Here is an 18,667-nt window from a genome sequence, read left to right as displayed (position 1 = left end):
AAATTGACCCCAACCCTGGTTTTCACACAGTTAGGACTAATCCTAATTTACATTTAAATTGAATTTTTTGACTTAGTCATGCATTGATATCAATGGGAGACCAAGTGAAAATTTGACGTAAGTGGACGTTAGGATCCACCCCCATCAGACCTGGTTGGCAAATACTTTAAACATGAATTTACAACCTTTATCTGACCCTGATTGAGCTTGTCTGGAGCAATAAACCAATAGAAACACCACAAAACGCCAAACCCCATCCATCTGACACTCCAGGCAGACTCTAACAAATTATACATTTTTTAAGTATTTGAAACCCAGTTCTGCCCCTCCCCCTCCCCCCCTTAGACCCGCCCCATTTCTCCTATTGGTTGTAGGGTTTGGTGTTGAAGCAGGTCCCGTCCTCGATCATGTTGAGGAACATCTTCTCGTACATCTTGTGTATGGAGGAGGTGGAGATGATCCGGTTGATCTTCTTGATGCTCCTGAGGAGCGGGCGTGGTGCCCCCTGCTGCCGGAGCCGGCTCAGGCTGTGAGCCAGTCCCTTTCATTGATGGATTAATAGATTAGCTTTTATTTTGACCATTTAAACAAATACATACACAGACTACATCGTTTTAACGATCAAGGTGAACACAAAGTGATCAAGACAGTTACTCCGTCTTCTCCGTTGCGGTGCTTTCATCAAAGGAAACCCAACACACTTCTAATTGGATAATCTCATCTTGTTGTTGTTGGTTCGTAGAAAAGGAACAAAGAGGAATGTCCACACAGTGATAATTGGTCTAGATTAAGGCAGGCGTGTTAATGTGCACGGTGGTGGCGGACCAATACCTTATTGATGTCCAGGTCCTTGTTCTGGCTCTTCCAAAGGTGTAGGAGCTGCAGGAGGTACTGCTGGGAGCGGCATGAGGAGACCACGGCCCTGATGTCTTCCTCGTGGGCCCGGACCCCTGGAAGACTCTTCATCACCATCATCAGGTCACCCAGGGTCAGGTTCTTCAAACCCGCACACCTGGACACCTTACGCTCACAGTGGTTCACACCTGAGATAACAGGGTAGAGGAGGGAACTCAGGTTAAACTGATACTACTGTAAGACACCTGGACACCTTACGCGCACAGTGGTTCACACCTGAGACAACAGGGTAGAGGAGGGAACTCAGGTTAAACTGATACTACTGTAAGACACCTGGACACCTTCTGCTCACAGTGTTTCACACCTGAGATAACAGGGTAGAGGAGGGAACTCAGGTTAAACTGATACTACTGTAAGACACCTGGACACCTTACGCTCACAGTGGTTCACACCTGAGACAACAGGGTAGAGGAGGAACTCAGGTTAAACTGATACTACTGTAAGACACCTGGACACCTTCTGCTCACAGTGTTTCACACCTGAGATAACAGGGTAGAGGAGGAACTCCGGTTAAACTGATACTACTGTAAGACACCTGGACACCTTACGCTCACAGTGGTTCACACCTGAGATAACAGGGTAGAGGAGGGAACTCAGGTTAAACTGATACTACTGTAAGACACCTGGACACCTTACGCTCACAGTGGTTCACACCTGAGACAACAGGGTAGAGGAGGGTAGAGGAGGAACTCAGGTTAAACTGATACTACTGTAAGACACCTGGACACCTTACGATCACAGTGGTTCACACCTGAGATAACAGGGTAGAGGAGGAACTCAGGTTAAACTGATACTACTGTAAGACACCTGGACACCTTACGCTCACAGTGGAGGGAAAGGATAATGGAGAAAGGTTAGTCATGATACTACTCTTAAGACAGCTGGATTAGGGCTGCCACAATTATCGTATAACCGTGTAACCAACGGTTATGGATGAAGAACATCAGGGAAATTTAAAAACTAATTTGTAGAACAAACAGCTGACTGAAGACGGGATGGCTGGGAACTCGTGTGGTTGAGTCAGTCTCTGCTATAACCCCTAACCTGTACACCAGCTGACTGAAGACGGGATGGCTGGGAACTCGTGTGGTTGAGTCAGTCTCTGCTATAACCCCTAACCTGTACACCAGCTGACTGAAGACGGGATGGCTGGGAACTCGTGTGGTTGAGTCAGTCTCTGCTATAACCCCTAACCTGTACACCAGCTGACTGAAGACGGGATGGCTGGGAACTCGTGTGGTTGAGTCAGTCTCTGCTATAACCCCTAACCTGTACACCAGCTGACTGAAGACGGGATGGCTGGGAACTCGTGTGGTTGAGTCAGTCTCTGCTATAACCCCTAACCTGTACACCAGCTGACTGAAGACGGGATGGCTGGGAACTCGTGTGGTTGAGTCAGTCTCTGCTATAACCCCTAACCTGTACACCAGCTGACTGAAGACGGGATGGCTGGGAACTCGTGTGGTTGAGTCAGTCTCTGCTATAACCCCTAACCTGTACACCAGCTGACTGAAGACGGGATGGCTGGGAACTCGTGTGGTTGAGTCAGTCTCTGCTATAACCCCTAACCTGTACACCAGCTGACTGAAGACGGGATGGCTGGGAACTCGTGTGGTTGAGTCAGTCTCTGGTATAACCCCTAACCTGTACACCAGCTGACTGAAGACGGGATGGCTGGGAACTCGTGTGGTTGAGTCAGTCTCTGGTATAACATGGACTCTACAGTGTGATGAAACGTTGTTGCTCCAGGCTGAAACAAGCAAGGTGCACAAGCAAGGTGCTGTAGCAGTTATTACGGTGACTGCGGTCATTTGGCTGACCAATAACCATCATCTAAAATACCAGCCTTAACCTGGACAGCCCTAACCTGGACAGCCCTAACCTGGACACCCCTAACCTGGACACCCCTAACCTGGACACCTTCCACTCACAGTGGTTCACTGGATAATAGATATGATGAGCCCAGGACATAACAGGACCCTCTCACTGGATAATAGATATGATGAGCCCAGGACATAACAGAACCCTCTCATTGGATAGAAGTCTTTAGAACTCATATGCAGCAGCCAATAGCAGAGCTCTACTAAACAGATCCTACTGACCTTGAATGATGCCGTAGAGTTTAACCTGGTCTTTGTTCTGTTCTCTCCAGAGTCTCAACAGGAGTAGTATCTGCTCCTGGGGGGAGCAGGCCTTCTTAAGCTTCTCCAGACTCTTCCTGTCCACCCTCTTCCCAGGCAGGCTCTCCAGGAGACGCTCCAGGGGGACGGAGGACAGACGGAGAGACGCCAGAGACTGGAAGATGGCCTCCTCACACAGCGACACGTCTGAGACAGAGGGGGAGAGAGAGAGAGGACACTGACGTTACATCCTGGTACTTAGGTACATGTTTTCTTTCCAATACATTGAGATGTTGATTGATTCTGTGTGAAGAGACAGATGTGTTAGGTTTACTCTATTGGGACCATAATTGTATCCTATTCCAGAAACATCCTTTCTGTTTCAGGTTCTATCAAATAAACATTCATTTATTCTATTGAACAGATATCAAATCGCTAGATGATGAGCACCAGTTCACATGAAGACCTCAACGCCTGTGGAGATGGACCTCAACCTTCCCCCTGATACGTCACACAGCAGACCTGCTGTGATGGAACAAAGGTGTTCTGTGTGTGTGTGTGCATCGTTCTGGTTCTAGAACTCAATACTGTGTTTGGGTCTCCTGGGAGACTCATCAGGCTCACTCTGATGTGGTGTGTGTGTGTGTGTGTGTGTGTGTGTGTGTATGTGTGTGTGTAATGGAGGGTATCCAGTCATTACCAGACCAGATAATGAAAACATCACTTCCTCTCACTTCTTTGTTCCATCCCAGCGGCGACACACTCATTTCCCTCACAGCCTCTCCTCCTTCCTCCTTATGTACTCCTGGCTTCGTTCCTAAGTCTGTAGTTGACTTCTAAAGTGCATCGCGTTCCCTTTATAGCGCACTACTTTTGTCCAGGGCCACTAGGGCTCTGGTCAAAAGTAGTGCACTATATAGGTAATAGGGTGCCATTTTGGGATGCAGGTCTGACCTACAGCAGGGCTGACTTGGTTGGGGGTTACCCTGGTGTTCGGGTGTGGGGCTACACTGACGCCATGATTACTGTATTTATGTGATAACCTTTGTATACCTGCAATGTGCAATGATGGAAAAGTACTGGGTAAATGGAGATGCACTGCTTTAGTTCTCAGGATGAGAATCGTCTGCACCTGCTGATAGTCACACAGCCTCAAGGACGAGATAGTAGAGAGAAACCACAGTCTAGACCTGTTTTTCTCATCTTAGATACTTTGTTTCTAATCCAATGCAACAATGTTATGATATGATTGACGGTAGATTGTATAAAGAGCGTTGTCTCCTGTTTCTCCACACAGATCGTTACGATGGACTACTGAGGTACTCTGTATGTGAATCTCTGTCTGCAATTACATTTTATTACTAAAGAGTTTAATACCAAAGTTCCTGTGTCATCTATCTGGAAGACTGATTGTTGAAGGAAACTTACATCACCCCATGCAAAGGACCACCCAACTTACAGCAGGTCTGATTTACAGCAGGTCTGATTTACAGCAGGTCTGACTTACAGCAGGTCTGATTTACAGCAGGTCTGATTTACAGCAGGTCTGATTTACAGCAGGTCTGACTTACAGCAGGTCTGACTTACAGCAGGTCTGACTTACAGCAGGTCTGACTTACAGCAGGTCTGATTTACAGCAGGTCTGATTTACAGCAGGTCTGACTTACAGCAGGTCTGACTTACAGCAGGTCTGACTTACAGCAGGTCTGACTTACAGCAGGTCTGACTTAGAGCAGGTCTGACTTACAGCAGGTCTGACTTACAGCAACCAACGGCTTAGACATATTTCCTCTCAATTTGACATTTTTACTTCAAACTATTTTCTAATTCTTTGCAAACGATCTGTGGTGTCACCATAGAAATAGAAGGACTGAATCATTGTAATTGTATGTGTGTCGTATCCTACGAAAATAAATCCTGAATGAATTGTTAAAGAGAGCGTCAGTCCCCAGGGAAAGTAACAGTTCTGGGTGTTCTACTCTGAGAGTTGTTAGTCATCCTATAGGAACTCAGTTTCATGTGAAGAGTTGATTCTCATGGAAGTCAACCTCCCCCTGACACGGCTCATTGTGTTACATCACACAGCAGAGATGGTGTGATGGAAGACAGGTGTTCTGTGTGCATCGTTCAGGTTCTAGAATGAGAACTCAGTACTGTGTTCGGTCTCCTGGGAGACTCATCAGGCTCAGTCTAATGTGTTGTGGTTCTGTGGTGTGTGTGTGTGTGTGTGTGTGTGTGTGTGTGTGTGTGTGTGTGTGTGTGTGTGTGTGTGTGTGTGTGTGTGTGTGTGTGTGTTCTCAGCAGCATTCTTCATGGTTTCAGCCTGAGTAAGACCCAAACTGGCGGCCTGTGAGCAAAAAAACAAACATGTTTTTCATGGTTGGGCATAAAAGACTGTAAAAACACCACAAATCAGCTCCAATTGATTTTAATTTAGGAAATCTGTTCCCAAGTATTCCCACGTATACTAGAAAGACAAGTGATCGTAAACTTCTTATTTTATTTAACCTTTATTTAACTTGGCAAGTCAGATAAGAACAAATTCCTATTTACAATGACGGCCTACACCGGCCAAACCCTAACCGGTACGACGATGGGCCATTTGTGAGCCGCCCTATGGGATGTGAGCCGCCCTATGGAATGTGAAGTGCCCTATGGGATGTGAGGCGCCGTATGGGATGTGAAGTGCCCTATGGGATGTGAGCCGCCCTATGGGATGTGAGGCGCCCTATGGGATGTGAGGCGCCCTATGGGATGTGAGCCGCCCTATGGGATGTGAGGCGCCCTATGGGATGTGAGCCGCCCTATGGGTTGTGAGCCGCCCTATGGGTTGTAGGCCGCCCTTTGTGTTGTGAGCTGCCCTATGGGATGTGAGCCGCCCTATGGGATGTGAGCCGCACTATGGGATGTGAGCCGCCCTATGGGTTGTGAGGCGCCCTATGGGTTGTGAGCCGCCCTATGGGTTGTGAGCCGCCCTATGGGTTGTGAGCCGCCCTATGGGTTGTGAGCCACCCTATACAAATGTATGCAAGGTTTGAAATTATTATGTATTAGTCAAATATTATATATGTTTGGGCTTCTTGCGGTCAATTTGCAGTCTACAAATTATCTGTAATTGTGTTCCGGCCCCCTGACCATCTGATCAAGAAGAAACTGTCTGGAGTTACTGCAGTTAGTGGGATGACGTCTGGAGTTACTGGAGTTAGTGGGATGACGTCTGGAGTTACTGGAGTTAGTGGGATGACGTCTGGAGTTAGTGGGATGATGTCTGGAGTTAGTGGGATGACGTCTGGAGTTACTGGAGTTAGTGGGATGACGTCTGGAGTTACTGGAGTTAGTGGGATGACGTCTGGAGTTACTGGAGTTAGTGGGATGATGTCTGGAGTTAGTGGGATGACGTCTGGAGTTACTGGAGTTAGTGGGATGACGTCTGGAGTTACTGGAGTTAGTGGGATGACGTCTGGAGTTACTGAAGTTAGTGGGATGACGTCTGGAGTTACTGGAGTTAGTGGGATGACGTCTGGAGTTACTGAAGTTAGTGGGATGACGTCTGGAGTTAGTGGGATGATGTCTGGAGTTACTGGAGTTAGTGGGATGATGTCTGGAGTTACTGGAGTTAGTGGGATGACGTCTGGAGTTACTGAAGTTAGTGGGATGACGTCTGGAGTTAGTGGGATGATGTCTGGAGTTACTGGAGTTAGTGGGATGACGTCTGGAGTTAGTGGGATGATGTCTGGAGTTACTGGAGTTAGTGGGATGATGTCTGGAGTTACTGGAGTTAGTGGGATGACGTCTGGAGTTACTGGAGTTAGTGGGATGGCATCTGGAGTTACTGGAGTTAGTGGGATGGCGTCTGGAGTTACTGGAGTTAGTGGGATGGCGTCTGGAGTTACTGGAGTTAGTGGGATCATTCCTGGAGTTACTGGAGTTAGTGGGATGCCGTCTGAAGTTACTGGAGTTAGTGGGATGACGTCTGGAGTTAGTGGGATGATGTCTGGAGTTAGTGGGATGATGTCTGGAGTTTCTGTAGTTAGTGGGATGATGTCTGGAGTTACTGGAGTTAGTGGGATGATGTCTGGAGTTACTGGAGTTAGTGGGATGACGTCTGGAGTTACTGGAGTTAGTGGGATGACGTCTGGAGTTACTGGAGTTAGTGGGATGACGTCTGGAGTTACTGGAGTTAGTGGGATGATGTCTGGAGTTACTGGAGTTAGTGGGATGATGTCTGGAGTTACTGGAGTTAGTGGGATGATGTCTGGAGTTACTGGAGTTAGTGGGATGATGTCTGGAGTTACTGGAGTTAGTGGGATGGAGTCTGGAGTTACTGGAGTTAGTGGGATGATGCCTGGAGTTACTGGAGTTAGTGGGATGCCGTCTGGAGTTACTGGAGTTAGTGGGATGACGTCTGGAGTTAGTGGGATGATGTCTGGAGTTAGTGGGATGATGTCTGGAGTTTCTGTAGTTAGTGGGATGATGTCTGGAGTTACTGGAGTTAGTGGGATGATGTCTGGAGTTACTGGAGTTAGTGGGATGACGTCTGGAGTTAGTGGGATGACGTCTGGAGTTACTGGAGTTAGTGGGATGACGTCTGGAGTTACTGGAGTTAGTGGGATGATGTCTGGAGTTAGTGGAATTAGTGGGATGATGTCTGGAGTTACTGGAGTTAGTGGGATGACGTCTGGAGTTAGTGGGATGATGTCTGGAGTTACTGGAGATAGTGGGATGATGTCTGGAGTTACTGGAGTTAGTGGGATGATGTCTGGAGTTACTGGAGTTAGTGGGATGACGTCTGGAGTTACTGGAGTTAGTGGGATGACGTCTGGAGTTACTTGAGTTAGTGGGATGATGTCTGGAGTTAGTGGGATGATGTCTGGAGTTACTGGAGTTAGTGGGATGGTGTCTGGAGTTACTGGAGTTAGTGGGATGACGTCTGGAGTTACTGGAGTTGGTGGGATGACGTCTGGAGTTACTGGAGTTGGTGGGATGACGTCTGGAGTTACTGGAGTTGGTGGGATGATGTAGAACTGCTGTTCAAGTGAAACGCTGTAGGCAGCTGTGATTAACTGGGTTTCAACCAGTGTTTACCTGCTGAGATCAAGCCTAGGTATTTTCTTGGGGAGTGAAAACAAGTCTTTCAGTTTCAGGTAGAGTTACTCATTAACCTCTGTTGCACATCTGTCCCATTCAGACTCACATACTTAGTAAAAGTACAGGACTCAGACACTGTGGTCATTTAGTCGGTGTGAAGCTGAGTGGGTCGTCGTGCAGAGCTGTGGATTAGGGATGCTCATTCCTTTTTTAATAGACATTACGTGGTGCGTGTGCTGTGGTCATGTGTGGCTCAGTAGGTAGAGCATGGCGTTGGCAACGCCAAAGGCAGTGGGTTTGATTCCCGCTGGGGCCACCCATACAAAAAAAAAAACAATGTATGACTTTAAATCCCTTTGGATAAGAGAGTCTGGCATATATCACCATTATCCTGTATATTCTCACCAGTGGGACACTGTGTGTTGTGATGGGAGCACTCCAGGACAGATCCTTCAGCCTCGTTCTCACACAGTGTGTTCTGGGTGGGGGTCCCCGGTCGGAGGGTCTTCAAGCCCAGCCCAGAGCAGTTCCTGTGAGGCACACACGGCTCCCTGGCAGACATCCGGCTGGAGAACAGGCCCTGTGGACACGCCTCACACGCTGTGTCTATCTCTGGTGTACCTAGGAGAGAAGAACACAAAACAAACTTCCAATTTATGACACCTGACCAAGATCATTTCTTTCTTTTTTTTTTACAGGTGGGGATCATGTTTTTATCACAATCTGAGAGAAATGGCTCTTTTCACATCAAGCCTCTTCAGGTTATACATTTCCAATATGTCAAGTTACAAGTTGTGGTACGTCGTTCTCATCATAAAGCAGCAGTGGAAGTGTGGAGTTTCTGTGGCATTGTTTAGAGAGGAGTAAACTACTAACGGTGCTATAACGCTATCTACCACATCCTGTTTTAGATCAGAGAAGAAGTGAGAATCGGAGACTGTATAAGGTCCTTCATGCATCCAGTATGATGATATTTGACAGAGATGACGAGGCATATTTGCGTGAAAACAGATGACATGATGACAAAGCGTGTGACAAAGTATATTTGCGTGAAAACAGATGACCTGATGACAAAACATGTGACAAGGCATATTTGTGTAAGTACATTAACTCATAGGTCTATATGAAATGACTAGTTATTACTACAAGTGACCAGCAGAGCATCTTCACTAGATATCCTCAGGTTGATAAGCCATACAGTGGTCATAGATCCTCAGGTTGACAAGCCATACAGTGGTCATAGATCCTCAGGTTGACAAGCCATACAGTGGTCATAGATCCTCAGGTTGACAAGCCATACAGAGGTCATCGATCCTCAGGTTGACAAGCCATACAGAAGTTATAGATCCTCAGGTTGACAAGCCATACAGTGGGCATGGATCCTCAGGTCGACAAGCCATACAGAGGTCATCGATCCTCAGGTTGACATGCCATACAGTGGTCATAGATCCTCAGGTTGACAAGCCATACAGTGGTCATAGATCCTCAGGTTGACAAGCCATACAGTGGTCATAGATCCTCAGGTTGACAAGCCATACAGTGGTCATAGATCCTCAGGTTGACAAGCCATACAGTGGTCATAGATCCTCAGGTTGACAAGCCATACAGAGGTCATCGATCCTCAGGTTGACAAGCCATACAGAGGTCATCGATCCTCAGGTTGACAAGCCATACAGAAGTTATAGATCCTCAGGTTGACAAGCCATACAGTGGGCATGGATCCTCAGGTCGACAAGCCATACAGAGGTCATCGATCCTCAGGTTGACATGCCATACAGTGGTCATAGATCCTCAGGTTGACAAGCCATACAGTGGTCATAGATCCTCAGGTTGACAAGCCATACAGTGGTCATAGATCCTCAGGTTGACAAGCCATACAGTGGTCATAGATCCTCAGGTTGACAAGCCATACAGTGGTCATAGATCCTCAGGTTGACAAGCCATACAGTGGTCATAGATCCTCAGGTTGACAAGCCATACAGAGGTCATCGATCCTCAGGTTGACATGCCATACAGTGGTCATAGATCCTCAGGTTGACAAGCCATACAGTGGTCATAGATCCTCAGGTTGACAAGCCATACAGTGGTCATAGATCCTCAGGTTGACAAGCCATACAGTGGTCATAGATCCTCAGGTTGACAAGCCATACAGTGGTCATAGATCCTCAGGTTGACAAGCCATACAGTGGTCATAGATCCTCAGGTTGACAAGCCATACAGTGGTCATAGATCATCAGGTTGACAAGCCATACAGTGGTCATAGATCATCAGGTTGACAAGCCATACAGTGGTCATAGATCCTCAGGTTGACAAGCCATACAGTGGTCATAGATCCTCAGGTTGACAAGCCATACAGTGGTCATAGATCCTCAGGTTGACAAGCCATAGTGGTCATAGATCCTCAGGTTGACAAGCCATACAGTGGTCATAGATCCTCAGGTTGACAAGCCATACAGTGGTCATAGATCCTCAGGTTGACAAGCCATAGAGTGGTCATAGATCCTCAGGTCGACAAGCCATACAGAAGTTATAGATCCTCAGGTTGGCAAGCCATACAGTGTTCATAGATCCTCAGGTTGACAAGCCATAGAGTGGTCATAGATCCTCAGGTTGACAAGCCATACAGTGGTCATAGATCCTCAGGTTGACAAGCCATACAGTGGTCATAGATCCTCAGGTTGACAAGCCATACAGAGGTCATGGATCCTCAGGTTGACAAGCCATACAGGCCATTTGGAAAGTATTCAGACCACTTAATTTCTTCTACATTTTGTTACGTTACAGACTTATTATTTTCTCATCAATCTACACACAATACCCCATAATGACAAAACAAAAAAAAAGTTTTTTTAGAAATGTTTGCAAATGTATAAAAATACAAAAAAACTGAAATATGACATTTACATAAGTACTCAGACCCTTTACTTAGTACTTTGTTGAAGCACCTTTGGCAGTGATTACGGCCTGGAGTCTTCTTGGGTATGACGCTACAATCTTGGCACACCTGTATTTGGGGAGTTTCTCCCAGTCTTCTCTGCAGATCTTCTCAAGATCTGTCAGGTTGGATGGGGAATGACGCTGCACAGCTATTTTCATTGTCTCTCCAGAGATGCCCGGGTTTTGGCTGGGACCCTCAAGGACATTGTCCTGTTGGAAGGTGAACCTTCACTCCAGTCTGAGGTCCTGAGCGCTCTGGAGCAGGTTTTCATCAAGGATCTCTCTGTACTTTGCTCTGTTCATCTTTACCTCAATCCTGACTAGTCTCCCGGTCCCTGCCGCTGAAATACATCCACACAGCATGATACTGCTACCACCATGCTTCACCGTAGGGATGGTGCCAGGTTTCCTCCAGATGTGACGCTTGGCATTCAGGCCAAAGAGTTCAATCTTGGTTTCATCAGACAAGAGAATCTTGTTTCACATGGTCTGAGAGTCTTTAGGTGCCTTTTGGCTAACTCCAAGCGGGCTGTCATGTGCCTTTTACTGAGGAGTGGCTTCCGTCTGGCCACTCTACCATAAAGGCCTGATTGGTGGAGCGCTGCAGAGATGGTTGTCCTTCTGAAAGGTTCACCCATCTCCACAGAGGAACTCTGGAGCTCTGTCAGATTGACCATTGGGTTCTTAGTCAGCTCCCTGATCAAGGCCCTTCTCCCCTGATTGCTCAGTTTGGCCGGGTGGCCAGCTCTTGGAAGAACCTTGGTGGTTCCAAACTTTTTACATTTAAGAATGATGGAGGCCACTTTGTTCTTGGGGACCTTCAATGCGTCAGAAATGTTTTGGTAGTGTTCAGAATTTAAAAAATGATGACTACCCCATCTCTGTACCCCATACATTTAATTATCTGTAAGGTCTCTCAGTCAAGCAGTGCATTTCAAGCACAGATTCAACCACAAAGACCAGGGAGGTTTTCCAATGTTTTCGTAAAAAGAAGGGAACCTATTGGTAGACGGGTAAAAATATCCCTTTGAGCATGGTGCAGTTATTCATTACGCTTTGGATGGTGTATCAATACACCCAGTCACTACAAAGATACAGGAACCCTTTCCAACTCAGTTGCCAGAGAGGAAGGAAACTGCTCAGGGATTTCACCAATGGTGATTTTTAAAACAGTTACAGAGTTTAATGGCTGAGATAGGAGATAACTGAGGATGGATCAACAACACTGTAGTTACTCCAGAAATAATAACATAAAGGACGGAGTGAAAATAAAGAAACATTTCCAGAATAAAAAATATTCCAAAACATGCATCCTATTTGCAATTAGGCACAAAAAAAATACTGAAAAGAATGTGGCAAAGCAATTCACTTTTTGTCCTGAATACAAAGGGTTATTCAATCTTCATATTTTCAAGGAAGATGGTGGCTGCATTATGTTATGGGTATGCTTGTCATCGGCAAGGACAAGGGAGATGGTGGCTGCATTATGTTATGGGTATGCTTGTCATCGGCAAGGACAAGGGAGGTGGTGGCTGCATTATGTTATGGGTATGCTTGTCATCGGCAAGGACAAGGAAGATGGTGGCTGCATTATGTTATGGGTATGCTTGTCATCGGCAAGGACAAGGAAGATGGTGGCTGCATTATGTTATGGGTATGCTTGTCATCGGCAAGGACAAGGGAGGTGGTGGCTGCATTATGTTATGGGTATGCTTGTCATCGGCAAGGACAAGGGAGGTGGTGGCTGCATTATGTTATGGGTATGCTTGTCATCGGCAAGGACAAGGGAGGTGGTGGCTGCATTATGTTATGGGTATGCTTGTCATCGGCAAGGACAAGGGAGGTGGTGGCTGCATTATGTTATGGGTATGCTTGTCATCGGCAAGGACAAGGGAGTTTTTTTTAGGGAAAAATAAACAGAATAGAGCTAAGCAAAACATGGTTCAGTCTGCTTTCCATCAGACACTAGGAGACAAATTCACTGTTCAGCAGGACAAGGCCAAATATGCAATCCAGGTGTGCAAAGCTCTTGGAGATGTCACGATCGTCGTATGAAGCGGACCAAAATGCAGCGTGGTATGTGTTCATGATGATTTTTAAAATAAAAGAAAGCACTGAACACTGAATACAAACTATACAAAACAATAAACGAATAACGACCGTGAGGCTATAATGAGAACTGTGCTGAACACAAGCAACTAACATAGACAATCACCCAACAAACAAACAGTGAAACCCAGGCTACCTAAGTATGATTCTCAATCAGAGACAACTAATGACACCTGCCTCTGATTGAGAACCATACTAGGCCCGAAACATAGAAATCCCCAAAATCATAGAAAGACAAACATAGACTTCCCACCCCAACTCACGCCCTGCCCATACTACATAATGACAAAACAAAGGAAATAAAGGTCAGACAGGAGAGATGTCCAGAAAAGACACAGCTGTAATCGCTGCCAAAGGTTATTCTGACATGTATTGACTCAGCGGGTTGAATACTTCATTAATCAAGATATATTAGTGTTTTATTTTACATTAATAAAATAAAATATATATTTGAATTGTTCTTCCACTTTGACATTACAGAGTATTTTGTGAAGTTCATTGACTAAAAAATGTACAATTAAATCAATGTTAATCCCAATTTGAAACAAATTAGGTAGGTAGGAAACATCTTCCAGCCCCAGTCTAACTGTCTAACACAGACTCAGGTAGGAAACATCTTCCAGCCCCAGTCTGTCTGACACAGACTCAGGTAGGAAACATCTTCCAGCCCCAGTCTAACTGTCTAACACAGACTCAGGTAGGAAACACCTTCCAGCCCCAGTCTGTCTGATACAGACTCAGGTAGGAAACATCTTCCAGCCCCAGTCTAACTGTCTAACACAGACTCAGGTAGGAAACACCTTCCAGCCCCAGTCTGTCTGATACAGACTCAGGTAGGAAACATCTTCCAGCCCCAGTCTAACTGTCTAACACAGACTCAGGTAGGAAACACCTTCCAGTCCCAGTCTGTCTGATACAGACTCAGGTAGGAAACATCTTCCAGTCCCAGTCTAACACAGACTCAGGTAGGAAACACCTTCCAGCCCCAGTCTGTCTGACACAGACTCAGGTAGGAAACATCTTCCAGCCCCAGTCTAACTGTCTAACACAGACTCAGGTAGGAAACATCGTCCAGCCCCAGTCTAACTGTCTAACACAGACTCAGGTAGAAAACACCTTCCAGCCCCAGTCTGTCTGATACAGACTCAGGTAGGAAACATCTTCCAGCCCCAGTCTAACTGTCTGATACAGACTCAGGTAGGAAACATCTTCCAGTCCCAGTCTAACAGTCTGATACAGACTCAGGTAGGAAACATCTTCCAGCCCCAGTCTAACTGTCTAACACAGACTCAGGTAGGAAACACCTTCCAGTCCCAGTCTAACAGTCTGATACAGACTCAGGTAGGAAACATCTTCCAGCCCCAATCTGTCTGATACAGACTCAGGTAGGAAACATCTTCCAGCCCCAATCTGTCTGATACAGACTCAGGTAGGAAACATCTTCCAGCCCCAGTCTAACAGTCTGATACAGACTCAGGTAGGAAACATCTTCCAGACCCAGTCTAACAGTCTGATACAGGCTCAGGTAGGAAACACCTTCCAGCCCCAGTCTAACTGTCTGATACAGACTCAGGTAGGAAACATCTTCCAGCCCCAGTCTAACTGTCTGATACAGACTCAGGTAGGAAACATCTTCCAGTCCCAGACTAACAGTCTGATACAGACTCAGGTAGGAAACATCTTCTAGCCCCAGTCTAACTGTCTGATACAGACTCAGGTAGGAAACATCTTCCAGTCCCAGTCTAACACAGACTCAGGTAGGAAACATCTTCCAGCCTCAGTCTAAACTGTCTGATACAGACTCAGGTAGGAAACATCTTCCAGCTCCAGTCTAACTGTCTGATACAGACTCAGGTAGGAAACATCTTCTAGCCCCAGTCTAACTGTCTGATACAGACTCAGGTAGGAAACATCTTCCAGTCCCAGACTAACAGTCTGATACAGACTCAGGTAGAAAACATCTTCCAGCCCCAGTCTAACACAGACTCAGGTAGGAAACATCTTCCAGCCCCAGTCTAACTGTCTGATACAGACTCAGGTAGGAAACATCTTCCAGCCTCAGTCTAAACTGTCTGATACAGACTCAGGTAGGAAACATCTTCCAGCTCCAGTCTAACTGTCTGATACAGACTCAGGTAGGAAACATCTTCTAGCCCCAGTCTAACTGTCTGATACAGACTCAGGTAGGAAACATCTTCCAGTCCCAGTCTAACACAGACTCAGGTAGGAAACATCTTCCAGCCCCAGTCTAACACAGACTCAGGTAGGAAACATCTTCCAGCCCCAGTCTAACAGTCTGATACAGACTCAGGTAGGAAACATCTTCTAGCCCCAGTCTAACAGTCTGATACAGACTCAGGTAGGAAACATCTTCTAGCCCCAGTCTAACCGTCTGATACAGACTCAGGTAGGAAACATCTTCCAGCCCCAATCTGTCTGATACAGACTCAGGTAGGAAACATCTTCCAGCCCCAGTCTAACTGTCTGATACAGACTCAGGTAGGAAACATCTTCCAGTCCCAGACTAACAGTCTGATACAGACTCAGGTAGGAAACATCTTCTAGCCCCAGTCTAACTGTCTGATACAGACTCAGGTAGGAAACATCTTCCAGTCCCAGTCTAACACAGACTCAGGTAGGAAACATCTTCCAGCCCCAGTCTAACACAGACTCAGGTAGGAAACAGCTTCCAGCCTCAGTCTAAACTGTCTGATACAGACTCAGGTAGGAAACATCTTCCAGCTCCAGTCTAACTGTCTGATACAGACTCAGGTAGGAAACATCTTCTAGCCCCAGTCTAACTGTCTGATACAGACTCAGGTAGGAAACATCTTCTAGCCCCAGTCTAACTGTCTGATACAGAGACAGAGAGGAAATATGGAGCTGATCCTGTCTAACTGTTTCCAATAGAATCTGACATGTCTCTATTCATCATCTCTAACTGAGACGTTCAACAGACTATTGAAACTAAAACTCTGTCCAGAAACAAAACCCTCCACTCCTCTCCACCCTTCTCCTCTCTTCTCCCCTCCTCTCCTCTCTTATCCTCTCTCCTCCCCTTCTCCCATCCTCTCCTTTCCCCTCTCCTCTCTCCTCCCGTCTTCTCCCATCCTCTCCTCTCTTCTCCTCTCTCCTCCCCTCTCTCCTCTTTCCTCTGACTCTCTTCTTTCCTTCCCCTCTCCTCACCCCTCTTCTCTCCCCTCTCTCCCAGCCTCTCCCCTCCTCTTCTCATCTCCCCTCTCCTCATCTGGCCTGGAATACGTCTGAATCACAAACCAGGACTGAAGGCTGAGGAACGTTATAATTAAAAGGAGGGGAAGGAGGCCAACGAGAACAAAGTACAAATGACAAAGGCGTAGTTTAGTGTCTGGCGTGATCTTGATCCTGCGTAGCTTTGTCTGTGTCCCAAATGGCACCCTATTCCCTATATAGTGCACTATTTTAGACGAGGGCACATAGGGCTCTGGTCAAAAGTAGTGCACTATATAGGGACATGTGGGACATAACCTATCTGAGTGAGCTGACAGGAGAGGAGAGATCCTGGTGATGATAACAGCCAGACAGCAGAGTTATTATGTCTGATGAAAAGGCCTGTCACTCACAGCTCTGCCTCTGTCTGGTCCTCTGCCAACACATATAGTACTATCAGTGGGCTCTCATAGAGAACAGAACAGGTCAGGACCATACAGCAGTGGATTCTGGGTAATGGAGAGTACAGTACTATTATATTGTAGACTGATTAGACCTACCACAGGCTGAGTAAACACTTCCCCTCTGAGGACATGGGCTGACCAGGAATAACATTTGCAAACCATTATGTATGAGTATATAACTGGAAGTACCAATCAAAAGAGAGGGAGGATCTTCAGCCAAGTTAAATAAACCAACAGCAGTTAAAGAATGAACAAGAACCTTCAGCACCACCGCTTCATTTGCATCATAAAACAAAACACAAAACAAAAACAACATTTCAGTCAATCAATTCATTCAGTCATTGGTTGATTGTAATAACAACATAGATGACCTACCTAGAGCAGTCACGCCGAAGCCAGGTGGACAGGACGTGTGTTTGATGCAGAACTCCACCACCAGGTGGTAGCCTGGGATACACTCACACAGCTGGTCGTGGGTTCTGTTACACTCCTGACTGACCAGCTGTCTCTCCTTGCAGACGGTCGTGCAGTACTGGCAGCTGTCGCCCCAGTGCCAGTGTTCTGAGAAGGACCGGTCGGGGCACGGCGAGCAGGCGGTGGGGGTTTCGGCGGTACAGTGGGTCAGGACGGCCGTGCCGGGCGGACACTGGTCACACAGGAGGAATTCAGAGGTCAAGGGGTCGTAGTGCTGGTACTTAGGGGGTGGGACCTCGTGGAACGCCCAGGAGAAGGAAATGGCGAAGAGCTGTGGAGAAATAGAGAGAGAGGGGGGGGAAGAGAGAGGGGGGGATAGAGAGAAGGGAGAAGAGAGATAGTGGGGAAATGAAAGAGAACAGAGAGAGAAGAGGGAGAGAGAAGGGAGAGAGAGATATAGAAAGATAAAGAGAGAGTCAGAGAACAGAGAGAGGAAGGAGAAGAGTTGAGAACAGAGAAAGAGAGAAGAGGGAGAGAGAGAGGTGAAAAAGAGAGACAGAAAGGGAGAGAGAACAGAGAGGAGAACCACCAGATTAGACAGAGCGAATGTTTACAGCCTATCTGATGCCAGAGAAACTAAGCGTTCAGGCTTGTTGTGATTGACCGGGTGTAACCCAAGCCTGGGGTGATTGACTGAGTGACTAAGTGTTATATGAAGCCAGAAACCAGGCAGGACTAAATAGAAGCGTGTCTGTGATTGACAGTGTAAAGCAGCAGTAAGCAAGGCAGCAGCCTTTCACCGCTGTGGCCCAGATGTCAATTCTCCCTCCGGGGACTTCCCCTACCTCCCCTACGCCACTGTCATGAAAAACACTGTATCCAGTCAGCAATGTCCCTCAGAATCTCCTGCAGCACTGTATAGGCCTTGGCCTGGGGTGACCTATACTGGCCTGGGGTGACCTATACTGGCCTGGGGTGACCTATACTGGCCTGGGGTGACCTATACTGGCCTGGGGTGACCTATACTGGCCTGGGGTGACCTATACTGGCCTGGGGTGACCTATACTGGCCTGGGGTGACCTAAACTGGCCTGGGGTGACCTATACTGGCCTGGGGTGACCTAAACGGTCCTGGCCTAGGGTGACCTATACTGACCTGGGGTGGCCAATACTGGCCTGGGGTGACCTATACTGGCCTGGGGTGACCTATACTGGCCTGGGGTGACCTATACTGGCCTGGGGTGACCTATACTGGCCTGGGGTGACCTATAATGTTCTGGGGTCACCTTTCCTTTGCCTGGTGTGACATATACTGCCCTGCCCTGGGGTGACCTATACTGGCCTGGGGTGACATATACTGGTCTGGCCTGGGGGGGACCTATACTGGCCTGGCCTGGGGGGACCTATACTGTCCTGGCCTGGGGTGACCTAT

At 47.1% G+C, this 18,667-nt stretch overlaps 1 protein-coding gene across 1 annotated transcript in view; it reads right to left on the bottom strand.

The window, feature by feature from the left end:
- Positions 1–361: 361 nt before the first annotated feature.
- The window catches only part of LOC139378690 (tumor necrosis factor receptor superfamily member 11B-like), a 32,162-nt gene continuing 13,856 nt past the window's right edge, over positions 362–18,667 (bottom strand). Inside the window, exons 2-6 of the mRNA XM_071121106.1 lie at positions 17,198–17,567; positions 8,529–8,744; positions 3,018–3,242; positions 832–1,043; positions 362–541 (exon numbers count right to left, since the gene is read on the bottom strand). Of these exons, the coding sequence (XP_070977207.1) occupies positions 362–541; positions 832–1,043; positions 3,018–3,242; positions 8,529–8,744; positions 17,198–17,567 (1,203 nt within the window). The remainder of the gene's footprint in view (positions 542–831; positions 1,044–3,017; positions 3,243–8,528; positions 8,745–17,197; positions 17,568–18,667) is intronic.

Source organism: Oncorhynchus clarkii, chromosome 2 (assembly GCF_045791955.1).
Source record: "Oncorhynchus clarkii lewisi isolate Uvic-CL-2024 chromosome 2, UVic_Ocla_1.0, whole genome shotgun sequence".
NCBI classification, from domain to species: domain Eukaryota; kingdom Metazoa; phylum Chordata; class Actinopteri; order Salmoniformes; family Salmonidae; genus Oncorhynchus; species Oncorhynchus clarkii.
Note: the sequence above shows the minus strand (reverse complement) of the source record. Positions and strands in the feature narration are given on the sequence as shown.